This window comes from Leptodactylus fuscus, chromosome 2 (genome assembly GCF_031893055.1).
Source record: "Leptodactylus fuscus isolate aLepFus1 chromosome 2, aLepFus1.hap2, whole genome shotgun sequence".
Classification (NCBI taxonomy): domain Eukaryota; kingdom Metazoa; phylum Chordata; class Amphibia; order Anura; family Leptodactylidae; genus Leptodactylus; species Leptodactylus fuscus.
Window position 1 is genome coordinate 88489400 of NC_134266.1, and position 20829 is coordinate 88510228.

The following is a 20829-nucleotide window of genomic DNA, read 5'->3' on the forward strand; positions in this document are numbered from 1 at the left end:
AGAGTCTCCTCCATTCCATCTCCGGTCGATTTGGTGGCGGATGACCAGCAACCCACCCTCATCGACGACGATGAGACGCAGTTGCTGTCAGGGCAGCCAGTTGACATGCGCATTGTGCAGGAGGAGGAGGCGAGACAGGAGTTGGAAGAGGAGGTGGTGGACGACGAGGACACCGACCCCACCTGGACAAGGCAGATGTCAAGCTGGGAAAGTAGTGTGGATGTTGAGGCAGGTGCAGCACCAAAAAGGGTAGCTAGAGGCAGAGACATGTCCAGAGGCAGAGGTCAGCTGCTTTGCCGAAGCCAGGCCAGACCCGGAATGTCCGAAGATGTTCCCTTTTGTACCCAGCCCAGAAAAACTCCCCCATCGAGGGCACGTTTCTTGAAGGTGTAGAGTTTTTTCAAGGAATGCACCGAGGACAGATATAGTGTCGTCTACACAATTTGCCTCTCGAAATCGAGTAGGGGCCCTGAGAAGAGCAACCTGTCCACCACTTCAATGCACCGTCATTTGGAATCCAAGCAATGGAATCAGTGGCAGGCAGCAACGGCAGGACAAACGTCGCCCGCCGTTCATGCCACTGCCTCTGCTCACAGTGCTGGTGATGCACTCCAGAGGACGAGCCAGGACATCACTTCATCTGCCTCCGCCACTTTGTTGACTTCTCCCTCATCCTCCCCTGTTTCTGTCTTATCTCCTTCTCCTGCACCATCAAAGGCACCATCAGGCGCTTCTTTACAACAACCCACCATCTCTCAGACATTGGAGCGCCGGCAGAAATACACCGCTAACCACCCACCCACGCAAGCCTAAAACGCCAACATCGCTAAACTGCTGGCCCAGGAGAGGTTGGCGTTCCGGCTTGTTGAAACTCCCGCCTTCCCGGACCTGATGGCAACTGTGGCACCTCACTATGCCGTCCCTAGCCGTCTCAACTTCTCCCGGTGTGGCGTCCCCGCCTTGCACCAGCACGTGTCACTCAACATCAGGTGGGCCCTTAGTTCCGCGCTTTGCTGCAAGGTCCACTTGACCACCGACACTTGGACAAGCGCCTGTGGTCAGGGATGCTGCAGTGCTTATCTTTAATGACAGGCAGGGTGAATGTGGTGGAGTCTGTTCCCCGGGTGCAAACTGGGGTGGCCTATCTCCTCTCCCAGGCCATGGCAGGAGTAGACTGAAACCCTATGACGCTGCAACCTCCACCACAGCTACTAGCGGCAAACGCTAAAACACTGGTGTGGGGAGACGTCAGCAGGCGGTGCTGAAGCTCATCAGCTTGGGGGACAGACAGCACAGTGCTTCCGAGGTCAGGGATGCCATCCTGGCTGAGATGGCATTTTTTTTCCCTGCTACACCTGGGGCCTGGCATTTTTACGCCTGTGATAATGGCTGGAACCTGGTAGCGGCTCTGGAGCTTGCCAGCCTCCAACACGTTCCATGTTTGGCCCACGTCTAACCTAGTGGTGCAAAGTTTTTTAAAAACATACCCAAATGTACCGAAGCTACTGTTGAAAATGCGGCGCTTGTGCGCCCACTTTTGCAAGTGCACAGGAGTCGCTGCTAGCCTAAAAACACTCTAGCAAGGCCTACATCTGTCCAAACACAGGCTGTTGTCCGTCATTCACACACGCTGAAACCCTACAATACCATATCTTGAGCAGGGTGTGTGAGCTGCACAGACCTTTGATGGAGTTCCATCTACAAAACCCAAGGGTTCCTCAAAGTCAGCTCCCAAAGTTTCTGCACCATGAGTTTCCAGGGGTGGCAGAGTTATGGCTAGGGGCAGAGGCATGGATAGGGATGATGTCTAGGGGCAAAAGCAGTGTGGATGTGGAGGCAAGCTAAGCAGGAAAAACTGGGGGTACAAGCTAAGGCATGGACTGGGGTGATGTCTAGGGGCAAAAGCAGTGTGGATGTGGAGGCAAGCTAAGCAGGAAAAACTGGGGGTACAAGCTAAGGCATGGACTGGGGTGATGTCTAGGGGCAAAAGCAGTGTGGATGTGGAGGCAAGCTAAGCAGGAAAAACTGGGGGTACAAGCTAAGGCATGGACTGGGGTGATGTCTAGGGGCAAAAGCAGTGTGGATGTGGAGGCAAGCTAAGCAGGAAAAACTGGGGGTACAAGCTAAGGCATGGACTGGGGTGATGTCTAGGGGCAATAGCAGTGTGGATGTGGAGGCAAGCTAAGCAGGAAAAACTGGGGGTACAAGCTAAGGCATGGACTGGGGTGATGTCTAGGGGCAAAAGCAGTGTGGATGTGGAGGCAAGCTAAGCAGGAAAAACTGGGGGTACAAGCTAAGGCATGGACTGGGGTGATGTCTAGGGGCAAAAGCAGTGTGGATGTGGAGGCAAGCAAAGCAGGGAAAATGGTGGCTAGAGGCAAAGGGATGTCCATAGGCAGCAAGGGCAAAGATGCAAAACTCCCGTTTCAAGAATTTTCCTGACTTGTCTCCCCACAAAACATTCCTGGGAGGAGGGCTGAAACACCACCCTCCTCCTCCTCCGCTGTTAGATTGACCCCAGCTACGAGCTGAAAACGCTGCAACACTGGTGTGGGGAGACGTCAGCAGGCTGGGCTGAAGCTCATCAGCTTGGGAGACGGACAGCACACTGCCTCTGAGGTCAGGGATGCCATCCTGGATGAGATGGCAATTTGTTTATCCCCGCTGCCCCTGGGGCCAGGCTTTTTTGTCTTGTTGGAGGGCTCTGGAGCTTGCCAGCCTCCAACACGTTCCATGCCTGGCCCACGTGTTCAATGTAGTGGTGCAATGATTTTTAAAAACATACCCCAAATTAGCTGAGCTAAGGGTGAAAGTGCGGCACTTGGACACCCACTTTCCCAAGTCTACAGTACCTGGAGCTAGCCGCAATACACTCCAGCAAGGCCTACATCTGCCTGAAGCACCTACTGTTGTGCGAGGTCACCACACGCTCTAACCCTAGATACCGTATGTTCAGCAGGGTGTGTGAGCAGCAGAGACCTTTGATGGAGTACCAGCTACAAAACCCAAGGGTTCCTCAGAGTCAGCTCCCTCACTTTCTGCACCATGAGTTTCCATGGGTGGCAGACTTATGGCTAGAGGCACAGGCATGGATAGGGGTGATGTGTAGGGGCAAAAGCAGTGTGGATGTGGAGGCAAGCTAAGCAGCAAAAACTGCGGGTACAAGCAGCCGGTGGCATCATCACTGACAAGCACAGCTGTCTGTCAGCTGACAGGCTGAATTTCACCAAAATGAACAGACAATGGATAGACTCATCATATACATGTCAGTTACATGACAAATTTAGTGCAATTTGCAAGTCCAAGATGGGTTGGAGATCTGCGGAGAGGAATCTCACCACCTCTTGCGGGTGCCATCATTTGGAAGGCAAGCCCTGGGCTCAGTGGGTGAGAGCAAGCGCAGGATAATCGTCGTTTGGCCTGGCGGCCACTGCCTCTCCCACTGTTGACAGGGCTGGCGCTGCAGTCCAGACCAGCAGCCAGGACACCTCCACATCTGCCTCTGACACTTTGGGGAGTTCACCCTTATCCTCACCTTTTCCTGCCATTTCTCCTTTTGCCCGCGCCATCATGCGCCTCTTCCCAGCAACTCCCCATCTCCCAAGCCTTTCATTTCATGCTAAAGTACAGCGCAACCCACCCACATGCCCAAGGCTTCAACGGCCTCATCTCAAGAAATCTGGCCCAGGAGATGTTGGAATCCCGGCTGGGGGACACTCTGCCCTTTTTGGGCAGAGTGTCTACTGCGCCACCGCACTGTGCCGTCCACACCAGCACTTTCCCCCAAACATGAGGCGGTCCCTAAATTCAGCGCTTAGCCCTAAAGTTCCATGTGACCAGTTACGAATGGACAAGTGCATGCGGACAGGGACGCTACCTTTCAATTTGGGCACAGTGGTTGAATGTAGTTGAGGCGTGGACCGGGTCGCAAAATGTGGTGGCCTGACTTGTCTCCCCACACAACATTCCTGGGAGGAGGGCTGAAACACCACCCTCCTCCGCTGTTAAATTGACCCCAGCTACGAGCTGGAAACGCTGCAACACTGGTGTGGGGAGACGTCAGCGGGCCGTGCTGAAGCTCATCAGCTTGGGGGCCAGACAGCACACTGCCTACAAAGTGAGTCATGCCATCCTCGATGAGACGGCAATGTGGTTTTTGCCACTGCACCTGGGCCCAGGCATGTTGTCATGTGTGATAATGGCCGTAACCTGGGATTGGCTCTGTAGCTTGGCAGCCTGCAACATATTCCATGCCTGGGCCACGTTTTTAACTCATTGCTGCTAATCTTTTGAAAAAGGTACCCCAATGTTCCTGAGCTACTGGTGAAAGTGTGGCGCTTGTGCGGATAGTTTTTAAAGTCTATAGTTGCCGCTGCTAGCCTCTATGCACTCCTACAATGCCTGTACCTGCTGGAACAACGGCTGTTGTGTGACGTCTCCACACTGCTGGCACTAAACATATCATGTGTTGAGCAGAGTGTGTGAGCAGCACAGACCTTTGATGTAGTTCCAACTCCAAAACCCTCGGGTTCGTCAAAGTCAACTCCCTCAGTTGCTCAACCATGAGTGGCCATGGGTGGCAGACTTATGTGAAATCCCATCCCATCCATTGCACTGGACACGAAACATTAGCATGCGCTCAGCACAACTTCGGATATGGCAGCTGCGTTAAGCAGGGTGCAGGGTACAACACAGACCAGGCCCGAGCACCAGGAACAGGTGTTAGAAATACTGCAGCATCTGCCATTTCCTTCCAATTTTGGGGTTTTGGACCCGCCACCGACTTGTCTGGACCTAAGTGGGGATCATGAGACACAGTTGCCATCAAGGCAAGCTGTGGTCATGTGCAGTTTGCAGTAAGGGGGCAGTGCGCAATTGGAAGAGGAGTTGGTGGATGACGAGGCCACCGACCCCACATGAACAGGGGTGATGTCTAGGGGCTAAAGCAGTGTAGATGTGGAGGGAAGCTAATTCAACAAAAAAAACAGGTTAGAAACAAAGGCATAAACTGGGGTGATGTTTAGGGGTGAAAGCAGTGTAGATGTGGAGGGAAGCTAAGCAGCAAAAACAGTGGGTAGAAGCAAAGGCATGCAAAACTCTACCCTGTTGGAAGACTTATTCCTAGGTCTGGAACACGTTAATGGCCCCCGTGGACAAATTACTGCCACTCAGGGGCCTAGTGTCACCAGGAGGGACAAGTATAGGCGCATGTTGTGGGAATACCTGGCCGACACCAGCTCTGTCCTCTCCGATCCCTCTGTGCTCTACAGCCTACACTTATTTTCTCATCTTTTTTTCTGAACTGCACATCTCTTGCCTGCTTCCTTTGGGATCTTAGAAATGGTGGTCCACTTCCACAGATGGTAACTTCAATAGACAGTGTAACGGGAGTAGCTGAGGGATCGCTGTCTTAACCACTTTTTGGCACAAAATTAACTTCCAAAGCCAAATATGGTGCAAGTATATGATGCAAGGACACCTACACACCTATCTCTGACACATTGGGGAGTTCACCCTCATGCGCCCTTTTGGCCTGCACCATCATGCGCCTCTTCCCAGCCACTCCACATTTCCCAAGCTTTTCATTGCAGGCAGAAGTACAACACAACCCACCCCCATGCCCAAGCCTTTAACAGCCTCATCGATAAACTGCTGGCCCTGGAGATGTTGGTGTTTGTTTATGCTTCTGGAGACCCAGGCCTTCCGTCAGCAGATGGCAGCTGGGGCACCTCCCTATGCTGGGCCTAGCCGTTACTACTTCTCTTGGTGTGCTGTCCCTGCCTTGCGCCTGCATGTGTCCCATAACATCAGTCGGGCCCAGAGCTCTGCGCTTTGCTGCAAGGTCCACTTGACCACCAACACATGGACAAGCGCCTGTGGTCAGGGATGCTGCAGTGCTTATCTTTAATGACAGGCAGGGTGAATGTGGTGGAGTCTGTTCCCCGGGTGCAAACTGGGGTGGCCTATCTCCTCTCCCAGGCCATGGCAGGAGTAGACTGAAACCCTACGACGCTGCAACCTCCACCACAGCTACTAGCGGCAAACGCTAAAACACTGGTGTGGGGAGACGTCAGCAGGCGGTGCTGAAGCTCATCAGCTTGGGGGACAGACAGCACAGTGCCTCCGAGGTCAGGGATGCCATCCTGGCTGAGATGGCATTTTTTTTTCCCTGCTACACCTGGGGCCTAGCATTTTTGCGCCTGTGATAATGGCTGGAACCTGGTAGCAGATCTGGAGCTTGCCAGACTCAAACACGGTCCACGCATGGCCCACGTTTTCCAACTTGTTGGTGCCATGTTTCTTTGAAACCTACACCATTGTGCCTGATATACAGGTCAAAGTGAGGCCATTTTCGTAAGTGAGAACTAGCCTCTGCTAGGCAGAAAACATTCAGAGCACACTCCTCTCATCTTCGCACCGTTGGCTGGCGGAGGAAGACGAGGGGGTTGGAGTGGCATCTGATGTCCCTATCCCACACGAGGCTAGAGGGTGCACTTCAGTGCATCCCATTGCTTCACCACAAATGGTGTGAAGGGGAGTGGAAAATGGAGGAAATGGAGAGTGACCCTTACAGTTGGGGCCAGCAAAGGCATGCCAAGTAACACACTGGCACACATGGCTGACTTCATCTTGGGTTGCTTTTCAACACATATTTCACATCATGAAGAACAAATAATACTGGATTTTTACAAGCCTCGAACCCCGGTCTAGGTCTAATGTCTGTTCCTTTCTTATATTAGGGGAGAGGGAAAAAAAATTACTTCAGTGATACGTTTAGCGTACATAGACTGACTATTAATGTGTATCCCACTTAGTGTTGTTAGGGTTACACACCGTCACAACCTGGCTAAAGCTTCTATAGCTGTTAATAAAGTCAACATAACTTTACGGTATCCAAAAAGACAGCTGGTACCGACAGAGAGCAAGACAAATGTCAACCAAAGCTGTGAGCTCTGAACACCCACAGTGACTTTGGCGTCATCATCATTATAAGGGAGCGGGTGGTAATAAATAACTTGGCAGTGCCTAAAACTCAAAAAGCTTATACAACTATATTTACATTAAGATACACAAATGACACTTTTCAGTAGCATGTCATGAGACAAGCTGATAAGCTCTTCCTTTGTGCAGTGCTATTTGAAAGTTAAATGCTGCCTTTATTTTAATTCTGGAGAAGGTGCAGACATTAGATTTAGAACATGTTGTCTTCATTGTCCAAATCCTCTATATAGGTAACGTGTTTTTCGGGCCGAGCTGTCTGGGAACGAGCTGGTGCAGCACTGACAACCTGGGTGAATATGGCAAGAGCCTGAGATGTAGGGTGAATGAATCCCCAAATTATTTGTGGAATTCCCAGTGAGACAATGGCACTATCTACCAGTAGCAAAAATTGTGGGTGCACGTAACCCCCATATATTCTTTGAATTCCCAGTCAGACAATGGCACTATATGCCAGTAGCAAAAATTGTGGGTGCACGTAACCCCCATATATTCTTTGAATTCCCAGTCAGACAATGGCACTGTATACCAGTAGTAAAAATTGTGGGTGCACATAACCCCAATATAATCTTTGAATTCCCAGTGAGACAATGGCACTGTATAGCAGTAGCAAAAATTGTGGGTGCACGTAACCCCCATATATTCTTTGAATTCCCAGTCAGACAATGGCACTGTATACCAGTAGTAAAAATTGTGGGTGCACATAACCCCAATATAATCTTTGAATTCCCAGTGAGACAATGGCACTGTATAGCAGTAGCAAAAATTGTGGGTGCACGTAACCCCCATATATTCTTTGAATTCCCAGTGAGACAATGGCACTGTATAGCAGTAGCAAAAATTGTGGGTGCACGTAACCCCCATATATTCTTTGAATTCCCAGTCAGACAATGGCACTATATACCAGTAGTAAAAATTGTGGGTGCACATAACCCCAATATATTCTTTGAATTCCCAGTGAGACAATGGCACTGTATAGCAGTAGCAAAAATTGTGGGTGCACGTAACCCCCATATATTCTTTGAATTCCCAGTCAGACAATGGCACTATATACCAGTAGTAAAAATTGTGGGTGCACATAACCCCAATATATTCTTTGAATTCCCAGTGAGACAATGACACTGTATAGCAGTAGCAAAAATTGTGGGTGCACGTAACCCCCATATATTCTTTGAATTCCCAGTCAGACAATGGCACTATATACCAGTAGTAAAAATTGTGGGTGCACATAACCCTAATATATTCTTTGAATTCCCAGTGAGACAATGGCACTGTATAGCAGTAGCAAAAATTGTGGGTGCACGTAACCCCCATATATTCTTTGAATTCCCAGTCAGACAATGGCACTGTATACCAGTAGTAAAAATTGTGGGTGCACATAACCCCAATATAATCTTTGAATTCCCAGTGAGACAATGGCACTGTATAGCAGTAGCAAAAATTGTGGGTGCACGTAACCCCCATATATTCTTTGAATTCCCAGTGAGACAATGGCACTGTATAGCAGTAGCAAAAATTGTGGGTGCACGTAACCCCCATATATTCTTTGAATTCCCAGTCAGACAATGGCACTGTATAGCAGTAGCAAAAATTGTGGGTGCACGTAACCCCCATATATTCTTTGAATTCCCAGTCAGACAATGGCACTGTATACCAGTAGTAAAAATTGTGGGTGCACATAACCCCAATATAATCTTCGAATTCCCAGTGAGACAATGGCACTGTATAGCAGTAGCAAAAATTGTGGGTGCACGTAACCCCCATATATTCTTTGAATTCCCAGTGAGACAATGGCACTGTATAGCAGTAGCAAAAATTGTGGGTGCACGTAACCCCAATATATTCTTTGAATTCCCAGTCAGACAATGGCACTGTATACCAGTAGTAAAAATTGTGGGTGCACGTAACCCCAATATATTCTTTGAATTCCCAGTGAGACAATGGCACTGTATAGCAGTAGCAAAAATTGTGGGTGCACGTAACCCCCATATATTCTTTGAATTCCCAGTCAGACAATGGCACTATATACCAGTAGTAAAAATTGTGGGTGCACATAACCCCAATATATTCTTTGAATTCCCAGTGAGACAATGGCACTGTATAGCAGTAGCAAAAATTGTGGGTGCACGTAACCCCCATATATTCTTTGAATTCCCAGTCAGACAATGGCACTGTATACCAGTAGTAAAAATTGTGGGTGCACATAACCCCAATATATTCTTTGAATTCCCAGTGAGACAATGGCACTGTATAGCAGTAGCAAAAATTGTGGGTGCACGTAACCCCAATATATTCTTTGAATTCCCAGTCAGACAATGGCACTGTATACCAGTAGTAAAAATAGTGGGTGTATATAGCCCCAATTCTATTGCTAGGGGACTTGCAGGGTATTTCTGAGGTGAAGGTGGGGGGGCACACCGTTGGAACGGGGATTTGGGGTATATATATGGGGTATATGGGAATACACTGTCAGTGTGTTCCATTCAGGATCCTGGGAAAGCTGTGTTGCGGCGATTGAGCCCGTCAGTGCCACGTTACACTGACAAGCTTCTCCCTGGAATTGAAGTTATATGTAAGCCCAATATATTCTTTGAATTCCCAGTGAGACAATGGCACTATATGGCAGTAGCAAAAATAGTGGGTGTATATAGCCCCAATTCTATTGCTAGGGAACTTGCAGGGTATTTCTGGGGTGAAGGTGGGGGGGCACACCGTTGGAACGGGTATCGGGGGTATATATCGGGTATACGGGAATACACTGACAGTGTATTCCATTCAGGATCCTGGGAAAGCTGGGTTGCGGCGATTGAGCCCGTCAGTGCCACGTTACACTGACAAGCTTCTCCCTGGAATTTAGCTCTTATAAGAGCTGTTGGTTGTCTTCTCCTTCCTATCCTAGCCTGTCCCTGCCTACCCAGAATCTAAGCCCTAGCTAACTGGACGGAAACCTCCGTCCCCGGTGAATTGCAAGCTCAGAATGACGCGAACCTGGGCGGCGCTGTTCTTTTAAATTAGAGGTCACATGTTTTCGGCAGCCAATGGGTTTTTCCTACTTTTTTCAACGTCACCGGTGTCGTAGTTCCTGTCCCACCTACCCTGCGCTGTTATTGGAGCAAAAAAGGCGCCAGGGAAGGTGGGAGGGGAATCGAGTAATGGCGCACTTTACCACGCGGTGTTCGATTCGATTCGAACATGCCGAACAGCCTAATATCCGATCGAACATGAGTTCGATAGAACACTGTTCGCTCATCTCTAATAACTATGTCATTGGTATTTAGAATCTTAAAAAAAAAAAATCATTTTTCATGTTGTTTCTTTCTTTCCTTAGTAGGATTATAAGAAGACAGGGGCACTTCAGATAGATGGCAACCATAGAGTAGATGGAAATGATTGCAAGTGAATTCTTATCCGCATCGGTTTACCTGTGTTTATAGTCAAAGTTCATATTTTACAATTTATAGAAAGCATAGTGCAAGGCCAAAAGAATAAATCAATTACATTGCTTGCAGACGGGTGATAAATCTTTATATTCTCCAGCAGATTGTACAAAAAATAATCTCATAGCACTAAGTATTAAATCCAAGGCCGTTACAATGCATATTATTACATGCTATAGAAGAGCAATCGTTCATTCACATATTATGTAGCTGGTGTAATGTAGCATGAAAGGAAGAAAAAGCTAGTCTTGTAATATAGCCACATCAGATGTACTGTATGTGGTCTAGACATAAGACTGAGTGCTAATGGAGTTGTCCAGGCATACCGTATTTACCACCCAAAAATAATAATTACTAGGCTATAATCATACAAATAAATACATGTACAGATTTATATTTGAAGAATTATTTTTCACGCAGATGTGTCAAAAAATGAAAATTGTTCCCTATTTTAGAATACTTTTTAAACTGACCATCCTCCCTTTGGTAAATGTTTCAGCTCTACATGCGCCATTGAGTACATGTGTATAGGTAGAGCCTTTCTGGCAATGCTTAGTTACAGTATTGCTAATGGGAACTTTACAGCCTGTTTTCTATGAAGAGAAAGCTTGCTAGTCTGATAAAGTATGTTACAGAAATGTTCACCAGACACCACCTGACACAATAGGAAATATACATAAAATAAAATGGGAGTTACACTTTAAATCTTGCCCTAGGGGTGGAGCAGTTATTCCCACCTTGTAAGTGATTTGCCAAGATAGGAATAAGTCTTTATTGACATGCAAACAATTCTGTCTAGCAAAAGAAAAGACTGTGTACAAAGAAAGGGTGGTAGGTTATACGGTATATTGCTTTAGATCATTTACAAGATAAAACATCTGACCTATAACTCTTGAAATGACATTTTAGAACTTTGCAAAGGATGTATTGGCAGGTTAGCCGGACTCTTCGTAGGTAAGACAGCGATATTTTATGCCGCCCCTATAACGGAGATCTTTCAATGAAATGTTGTCAAAATTGGATCAACATTTTTTTAATGGTTGCATTCTTTATTTGTACTAATGGTTGCATTCTTTATTTGTACAGAACAAAATCAGGATATGTTAACAAAACTGTATAGACACTAACATACATTGATTCTGTTTCTTTAGAAATGCTTAAGGGCAAAAGGGTGATTGTTACTGGTGCAAGTTCTGGCATTGGTGAACAGATGGCATATCACCTGGCGAAGATGGGATCACATGTACTAATAACAGCACGTACTGAAGAGAGACTCAAGAAGGTAACACCATAATGCCGTTTGTTTATTAACATTAATTTCAATCAAGCTAGTTGTCACAAAATACACATCATGTCTGCCTTGTCTACGGTCATAAGAAAACTTCCCATAATGTTCCGAGCATACAATAAAAAAATATATGCCAACAAGTAGAAACCTTCAAGAAGCAAAGCTATTTAAAAAATGTACAAAAGAGTAAAATAAAATAAAAGTGCTTTTGATCATACGAGTGTACAATATATTCATTATATAACGTTATTCAGCTTCATTGTATACAATTACATAGCTACAACTGCAAGATAGGTACCAATACTTTAATAGGGACAGTAATTCTGTAACCAACACTTACCGAGGTTTTGTGTGAATAACTGCATTTATTTGAAGAATAAACGTAACAATTTCTACCTATTTACAGAGGTGAAAGAAATTATCCACAATATCACTCTCTTAGGGCTAGTTCACACAGGGGCTTTGTGTGTGCCTATTCCGTCACGGCTTTCCGCTCTGGATTAGGCCCAAATGAATGGGCCTAGTCCAGAGTGTACCGTTGCAAGGCGGACGCCATGGCTGAATCAGCCACCGAATCCGCATGAAGAAAGGGCAGATCGCTTCTTTTTTCCGCAAGCGGGAACAAACCGCTAGCAGAAAACAGAACGCTAGCGACCTCTGTTGTGAGGGGGCAGATTTTGAGGCGGATTGCGCGCCAAAATCCGCCCGTCTTGCCCCTTGTGAACTAGCCTTTATGGCTTAAATATAAAATATAACTTTTATTATAAATATTTGATATGCGATCTTAAGAAATATTCCTGAGAGAGAAGCAGTGTCGAGACGTAAGGGAAAGTATGCACTACACATCATGTACTACTTACCCAGAGGTCCTGGATATTACTTACCTGCAGGCAGTGTATACAATATTGTGACTGTATTAGGGGCAACACTTAGGATTTCTCTCTCTATAGGGGCAACAAGATTTTCAAGAGGGGTGTAGCCATAATATGGCAGTCCACATATATGTGACATGTGAACTGGTCATTTTTATGTCGTTCACTGTGCAGCCAAAACGACATGTCACCTGTATTCTATGTTTTGGTACAATTCCATAGATACCAAATTTCATAGTTTTATCTACATTTTAACCCCTTAAAAAAAACTAAAACTTTGCTAATTTTTTTTTATTCTGACACCCATAACTTTTTTATATTTTTGTGTACAGGGATACATAGGACATCATTTTTTGCAGGGCCAGGTGTACTTTTTAGTTCTACCATTTTGTGGAATGTCTATTGCTTTGATCACTTTTTATTCAAATTTTTATCACAGACAAAACAGTGAAAAAACAATGGTTCGGCAATTTAGATTTTTTTCCCCGCTACAGCATTCACCATAAAATATTTTTATAAGTTTGTAAACCGGGAGTTTTTAGACGCAGGGATACCTAAAGTGTATGTGTTTCACAGTTAGGCTCTGTTCCAACGGAGTAACGCGCCGCTCATTTAGACATGTAAACACGTGTCAGAGCGAGGTGTTTCAAAACAGATCCCATTGACTTCAATGGGTCCTGGTTTATGCGTGCTACACATTGAAATCAATGGGTTATAAAGCCTCCCATTGATTTCAATGTGTAGCGCGCGTAAGCCGGCACCCATTGAAGTCAATGGGATCTGTTTTGAAGCGACTCACTCTGGCACGTGTTTACGTGTCTAAATAAGCGGCGCGTTACTCCATGGGAACGGAGCCTAATTTTTTACTTTTATGTGTATTCTAGGGAAAGAGGGGGTGATTTGAATTTTTAATTATTTTTTAAAAAATGTATATTTGTTTTTACTTTTTTTTATACTTTAATTATTAGACCCCCCTAGGGGTCTTGAATCCCAGAGAGTCTTATCACTAATGTGATGCATTACAATGCTAATACATTGCAGTGCATTGCAACATAACAGCACTTGTATGACAGACTGTACTCCTGTTCCAAGGTTAATGGTGCACGATAATTTTATTTTTTCCTAAGGTCATTGAAAAGTGTACAGAACTTGGTGCAGCTTCTGCCTATTACATCCCTGGAAGTATGGACAATATGACTTTTGCTAAGCATGTGGTGCATGAAGCTGAACGACTGTTTGGTAAGAGACAATAAAGTAAACAACTGAAAGTCTGTAATTAAGTAACGTAGCTATTTCCATTGGGTTACATATATTATTAAAAGGGTATATCCCATATGGCCAATTATTGCTATATGAATTAGATATACCATGAATGCCTAATGGATTCTTCTATCTCAGGAATGGGGGCCTATTCACGACTACAAGTGCATTATAAAGGGCCACGTATGTGTGTGTTCTCCATTCACTTGTATTAGGAGTTCTAGAAATAGCTGAAGATGTTGAAACTGCTTGACCATTTTAGTTCTGTACAAGTGAATGGAGAAACTTGCACATGTGTGGCCCTTTCTCATTCACTTGTGGCTACAAACGGGCCTCATTCTATCAGGCATTAAACATATTCCATGGATATAGCCATAAATGCCAAGATGGGAAAATACCTTTGAGCTATTTCAGTAGAGTTTTGTGTATTTAGGATGTAGATCTCTTTTGTAACAGACTTAGCATATGAAATCAGATAGTGGGGGTGTAGTTTGATTTTGACCGTTTTTTACCCAATAATGATTGGTCAGATAATGCTACTTTTGATCTGTGAGAGTCCCAAGACTGTATTTAATCTGTTATGTTTTCTTTTTCTATACAAATAGGTGGACTGGACATGCTAATCCTGAACCATATTGGTTTCACCTACTTTAATTATTTTGATGGTGATGTGGATCATATACGAAAACTTCTGGAAATTAATTTTCTGAGCTATGCAACCATGACAGTCGAAGCTCTGCCAATGTTAAAAGCGAGTGGTGGTAACATTATAGTGGTCTCCTCATTAGCTGGTAATTACATTTTAATACTTTTCAATGGAAATAGGTTTTAGTCAAGATAGAGTTAGGACAGCCTACAATATTAGATCAGTAGAAAACTCAAACAGTAGTCTTATGACAGTACGGAAGTACCTGAAGCCACCACTACCTTTGTAAAGCAAGTGAGCAGCAAAGTTACCAGCACGTAAACATTACCAGGAGCGCACTGTCCTGGAACAAATAAGTATAGGTCATCGATATTCCAAAGGTAGATAACCCCTATAAATACGACTAAGTCTAAAAAGTTAGTTATGCTGTTGTGGACATTTTGCCTTTTGCTTCAAATTTCTTCATAAATTTGTTAAACCAGGTACTGAAAAAGAAGTCCATACAATGGTCCACATTTACTAAGAATACACAGTGCAAACTTTGGCAATATGAAAATGCATCCAATTTATCACAAGGGCCGATACGGCATGATAAATTTGGTGCATTTTTATACTGTCTAGTGTACATTCATGCCATGTAGTAGCTGGGTGGTATAAATGTTGGGTAGGAATTTTCCTTAAAATTTTTGGTGTAATTTCGAACATTTACGTCACACCAATTTCAACTGCAAAGCCATACCCCCTTTCTGTGAAGCTATACCCATTTTCCAAGCGAATCAGAATATTTTTATCTAAAATTAGATGTGCCAAAATACTACTAAATTGCACCATAGTCTGGTATATTTTAGGCTGTGTTTTAATTGCAAACACAATAGTAAATATGCCCTGTTATGTATATTTTGGCCTTGACATCATTAATACAGTATTATTCAAAAAATTTATATTACAGGCAAGGTTGGCTTACCATTGACTGTGCCATATTCAACCACTAAATTTGCCCTGGATGGCTTCTTCAGCTCTCTACGAATGGAGTTCTATTCTCAAAAAGTTAATGTGTCCGTTACCTTGTGTGTTATCAGCTATATTGATACAGGTAAGAACAATTTACAAGACAAATAACGTAACATGCTCCTTACAGTCAAAAACTAATAAAACAACAAGTCAGATGTACCAGGAGCACAGGACGGGTCCAGGGAGGGTTTTTTCAATATTTTTCAACCATTAACACAATCCTATGTGCAGAACACAATCCTTTTAGACTGTGAATTATCATTATACAACCTTACAATAAAGATAACAATATACAAGACATTAGGGAATACTCATTACTCTATATACCATCTGACAAGCATTAATGTCCATATCTCCATGTTCTAGTATCCTGTTAGCTGAGAAACTCATGGCCACTTAGTTTGTTATCTTTTTACCCATTGTACTCTGATTATACTCTATTAACATACCATCATCTAGAATTTACTAGCTCAGATTTAATATATGGCTATTGCTGTTTGACCTGTGTCTCTGACACAGCTCTACTCTGTCTTTACTACCTTTTTTTACTTGTATGTGTCTCAAATTTGGCAACAGCATACAGACCCATCCCACATCTGCTGCAGTCTTTTGCCATGTAAGGCTAAGGCCCCACTTTGCAGAAATCCATGTTTTTTTGTTGCAGATTTTGTTGCGGTTTTTTCAGCCAAAGCCAAGAATGGCTACAAGTGGCATGAGATATATATATATATATATATATATATATATATATATATATATATATATATATATATATATATATATATAGCACTTATACTTCTACCGTCTGCTCAATCCACTCTTGGCTTTGGCTCAAAAAAATGCAACAAAAACTGCAATAAAAAAAGCTGTGTTTCCACAACGTGGCTCTTAGCCTAAGAGACACATCAAGCTTCACCAACTGACGGGGCTCAGTCAGGATAGTGCGACAAACCCTTAAGTGCTGGGTGCACATTGGCGTAATCTATGCACCAAACAGGGGACTAGATTAAATTTTTCATCTACCATATAACTAAACATTGTTGTTAACACAGACTTTGTGATTTCTCAATAAAACAATTATAATAAATCAATTATAGAAATTATTAGACCAATCCCACTTCTCACACCAAGTGTAGACAAACAGGTTCAATTGACACAAGGGAATTTGGCGTGAAACTTGGGAATTTGGGTTTTCCGCACAGAACCCATGGAACTCAATGGGAAAAAGCCTCCCATTGATTTCAATGGGCTCCACGCAGAAAACGAAACCCATTGAAATCAATGGGTTTTTTTGCATGCGGATTCCGCGCCAGAATCTGCACCAAATTCCTCCGTGTAAATGGACCCTTATAGTACTTTTGGAGGAGTGAGGGGGCTTCCCGAACTATGTCAGTCTGGACATAACATGACTATTTATAGAAAACCAGGAATGTTTAGCAACTAATCAGAAACCAAACTTATCCATAGATGGACATAAATACAGATTGGTCGTTAAGACATTAACCATGTCATATCACCTCAATAAGTCTGATTTTGTGGAAAAAAAATGTCCTATTACACAGCTCCAAAACACTGTGTTTGAGTGAATTAAAAAAAAACTAGGATCTCATGTGGGATATTTCTACAAAGTTCAGAATTAGAGTAATAAATATTGAGGTTTGGTTTTCTATTAACCCTTTACAGGAGAACATGGGTTAAAATAGAGAATGTGAAAAAAAAAATTAAATTTTTACCTTAGTTAAGAAATACTTAAATTTCCTAAATGGAATTTTGAATACTTTGTACAGCACAGATTCTAAAATAGGGTTATTTATTATGGTTTTAAAATATATAGGTCCTCTAAAATCACTTCAGAACTGTACTGTTTCCTAAAAATTCATATTTGGTCTATGGTAAATGTTTTTTTTTATGATATAGCTGTATTTCTTAAAGTTTTGGAAATTCATTTTTTTTTAAATAAAATTTGATCATTTACCATAGTAAAATTTGGGATTTCTAATAAATGTAAACATACAGACTAAAATTAGCCACTAACATAAATTGCAACATTTCATGAAAAATACTGTCTCAAAATCACTTGGATAAGTAATAATTAGACATGAGCGAACAGTAAAATGTTCGAGATTTGATATTCGTTTTGAGTAGCCCCTCAATATTCGACTACTCGAATCGAATATCGAACCCTATTATAGTCTATGGGGGGGAAATGCTCGTTTCAGGGGTAGGCAACATTTGATCAAATTATACTTACCAAGTCCACGAATGAGGGTTGGGCTGGATCCTCCGAGAAGTCTTCTCCGTGCAGCGTTCCCGCGGCATCTTCCGGCTCTGAATTCACTCTGCCAGGCATCGGGCCTGGGCAGAGCTGACTGCGCGGGCATGCGCAGTCCGCTCTACCCAGGCCCGATGCTTGGCAGAGTGAATGAAGAGCCGGAAGACGCCGCGGGGAAGCTGCACGGAGAAGACTTCTAAAGGTAGGAGAAGAACCAGCATTGATTGGCTGACTGTATAGCATTCGACCAATCAATGCTGGTTCTGCATCGAACTTTTACATTCGAATAGCGAGTGGTACTCGATCGAGTACGGGTATTTCGAATACCGTAGTATTCGATCGAATACCTATTCGATCGAATACTACTCGCTCATCTCTAGTAATAATTCATTCCAAAATTATTACCACGTAAAGTGAGACATGTCACACCTGATATATAGAGCTGTATCCAGATGGAGTAAACGGATGTACAATATAGCCTATATCATGCCATGCAGCACTCAGCTCTGTGTCCTTAGGTGGTTGATGGGGAAGGAATCATGTGATGTGTAAACTAACTAAACTGAATTATCTATAAACAATCCATGAAGATCTAGTTCAATGACATGCTGAGAATAGTAGTGACACCTATGGTAATTTAGAGGTACTGATTCATGGTGAAGGTGCATGTATGTGATGAAAGAGAATTCACATTTCACCATTAATTACAATATATCTTATTAATTATTGCAGATTCCGCTGTAAATACAGTATCACACGTGATCCAACAACCTGCAGCCCCAAAAGAAGAATGTGCTCTAGAAATCATTAAAGGTGGAGCCTTAAGACAAAGAGAAGTCTATTACCAGTATCAAGCCACCAAGATTCCATTGTTGCTTAGAGACTGGGCGCCAGAATTCTTAGAATACCTTACCCTTATGAATTACAATATCGAGGCGCTGAATAAGAAGAAGCAATGATGTGATTTAAAATTGTGGAAATACGGCATCAGGAGATATCATGGAATGCCATAACATACATAAAATCATTAAAGATTAAGACTGTTTTGCTACTCAAAATCACAATTGCTGGACAAAATAAATGATGAAATATAGAAAATGCTTGTTATTTAACCCCTACACGTCACTAATGTAACAGCTGATGGCTTGTGATGCTGTGATAACTACTCTCTTTAGGAGTTATACAAGATGGCTTCTTCTGCAAGGGTTAAGTCGCATTCAAACAACCGAGTTTCAGCCAGAAAACTTGGTCCATGCAGTTTCTGAATTTACTGATCTGCTGCTTATGTCAGGACTCCGAAGCAGTATCGTATGTATGCTGCAAGGAGTCCCAGATACCCAGCTACATACTGTCCCATACCAATGATGTGAGATTATGACAGTATGTGACAGTGTGTTACTGGGAGACAGGGACTCCTAGCAGCATAGATAACTATACTACTAGTAGTCCCTCTCCCGACATTAGGTTCAAGGTAGTAAATCCAGCCAACACACAGGTTTCGTGGCTGAAACTAGTTCGTATAAATGCACCCTTACAGTCCAGTCCAGTTCCTCTGTGATAAGTGAATCTTTTAGTTTCTTTATCATAACTGTGATCAGCAAACTGTAACTATCTATAGTGATCACAGTGAAGTAAAAGTAACTTCTGAATCACATTGTGCAAGGACAAGCTGCTCCCCATGCCAGCCCCTCTTTGATCTTCTTAGGCTGCCTTCACCCTATATATATAGTGGTCAGGGAACCAGTCTTTCCCCGACCGCTGTCATAGTGGTACCGGGCCCCAGCCATCTCCAGCTTGTCGCGGGCCCCATCACGATCGATATGCTCCTGGCAGTGGGTCTTTGAGGTACTGTTGGCATCTAAAGGAGGAGCAGGGTTCCTTATGGGTGCTGCTGGCATCTAAATGGGGGCAGGGGTGCAGCTGGCATCTGAATGAGGGCATGAGTCCCTTGGAAGATGCTAGCATCTAAGTGGGCAGGGATCCTTGGGATGCTGCTGGTATCTGACGGAGGGCAGGGGTCTTGGGGTGCACCTGGCAGCTGAAGGAGAACAGGGGTCCTTGGGGTGCTGCTGGCATCTGAAGAAAGGTAAGGGTCCTCAAGGTGCTGCTGGCATAAAGGGGGAGGTCCTTGGTGTGCTATTGGCATCTAAGGGGGATGCTGCTGGCATGGATAGAGTGTTTTTGGTGTGCTTCTGGCAACCAAAAGGGGTGGAGACACAGGTACCTGGGGTGCCATTGACATCTAATTACATAGGCATGCATCCTTGGTGTGCTTCAGGTATCTGCGGGGGGGGGGGGGGGAGTCCTTGTGGTGCTGCTGACATCTAAAGGGGGAACAAACATCCCTGGGGTGCTGCTTACATGTAATGGGGGCAGGGTCCCTGGGGGGCTTCTGCATGCATCTGTGTGGGATCTCTGGGGTATTGACTTTGTGTGTTGAGATCCTGGGGCAGAGCTTGTGTGTGAGAGGAAGTTCTGGATGTGGTCCCAGGGTGCTGCCACCTGTGAGATTATTTGTGGGTCCCTGGGATGTTACCTGTGTGTATGAAGGGGTGCTGGTGGTTGTCCCTTGGGTACTTCCACTTGTTGGCATGTGGTGGAGGTTCCGAGGTACTAACGTGTAGTGTCACTTAGGTACTGCCTTCATGTAAGTGGGGGATTCCTGCGGTGCTACCATTATGTGGGCGAGGGTTGTTGGTGGGCCCTGAGATACTGCCACCTGTGTATGTGTGGGGTTGCTGCCTGTGTATTGGAGGGGTCCAGCACCTGGGGTGTTGCCATCTGTATTCAGAGAGGGGCGCAGGCGCTGCCGTCTGTATGCTAGGGGGATGCAGGACCTAGGGGCTGCCTCCTGTGTGCTGTTGTGATCTGGACCCTGGGGGACTGCTGCCTGTGTGCTTAGGTGATCCAGGCACTGGGGAGCTGCCACGTGTGTTGGTGGGGTGAGGGTCCGGTCCATGGGCGGTTGCTGCCTGTATGCTAGTGGAGGGTGGTAGTCCGGTCCTTGGAGGGCTTCCACCTGTATGCTGTCGTGATCTGGACCC

The 20829-nt window shown here is 44.5% G+C and overlaps 1 protein-coding gene across 1 annotated transcript in view; it reads left to right on the plus strand.

Annotated features, from left to right (window-relative positions):
- HSD11B1 (hydroxysteroid 11-beta dehydrogenase 1) overlaps positions 1 to 18797 on the plus strand; it is a 30224-nt gene extending 11427 nt beyond the window's left edge. The window contains exons 2-6 of the mRNA XM_075262675.1: positions 11588 to 11718; positions 13724 to 13835; positions 14462 to 14647; positions 15452 to 15595; positions 18518 to 18797. Coding sequence (XP_075118776.1) covers positions 11588 to 11718; positions 13724 to 13835; positions 14462 to 14647; positions 15452 to 15595; positions 18518 to 18744 — 800 coding nt within the window. The 3' untranslated portion in view covers positions 18745 to 18797. The remainder of the gene's footprint in view (positions 1 to 11587; positions 11719 to 13723; positions 13836 to 14461; positions 14648 to 15451; positions 15596 to 18517) is intronic.
- The last annotated feature ends 2032 nt before the right edge of the window (positions 18798 to 20829 follow it).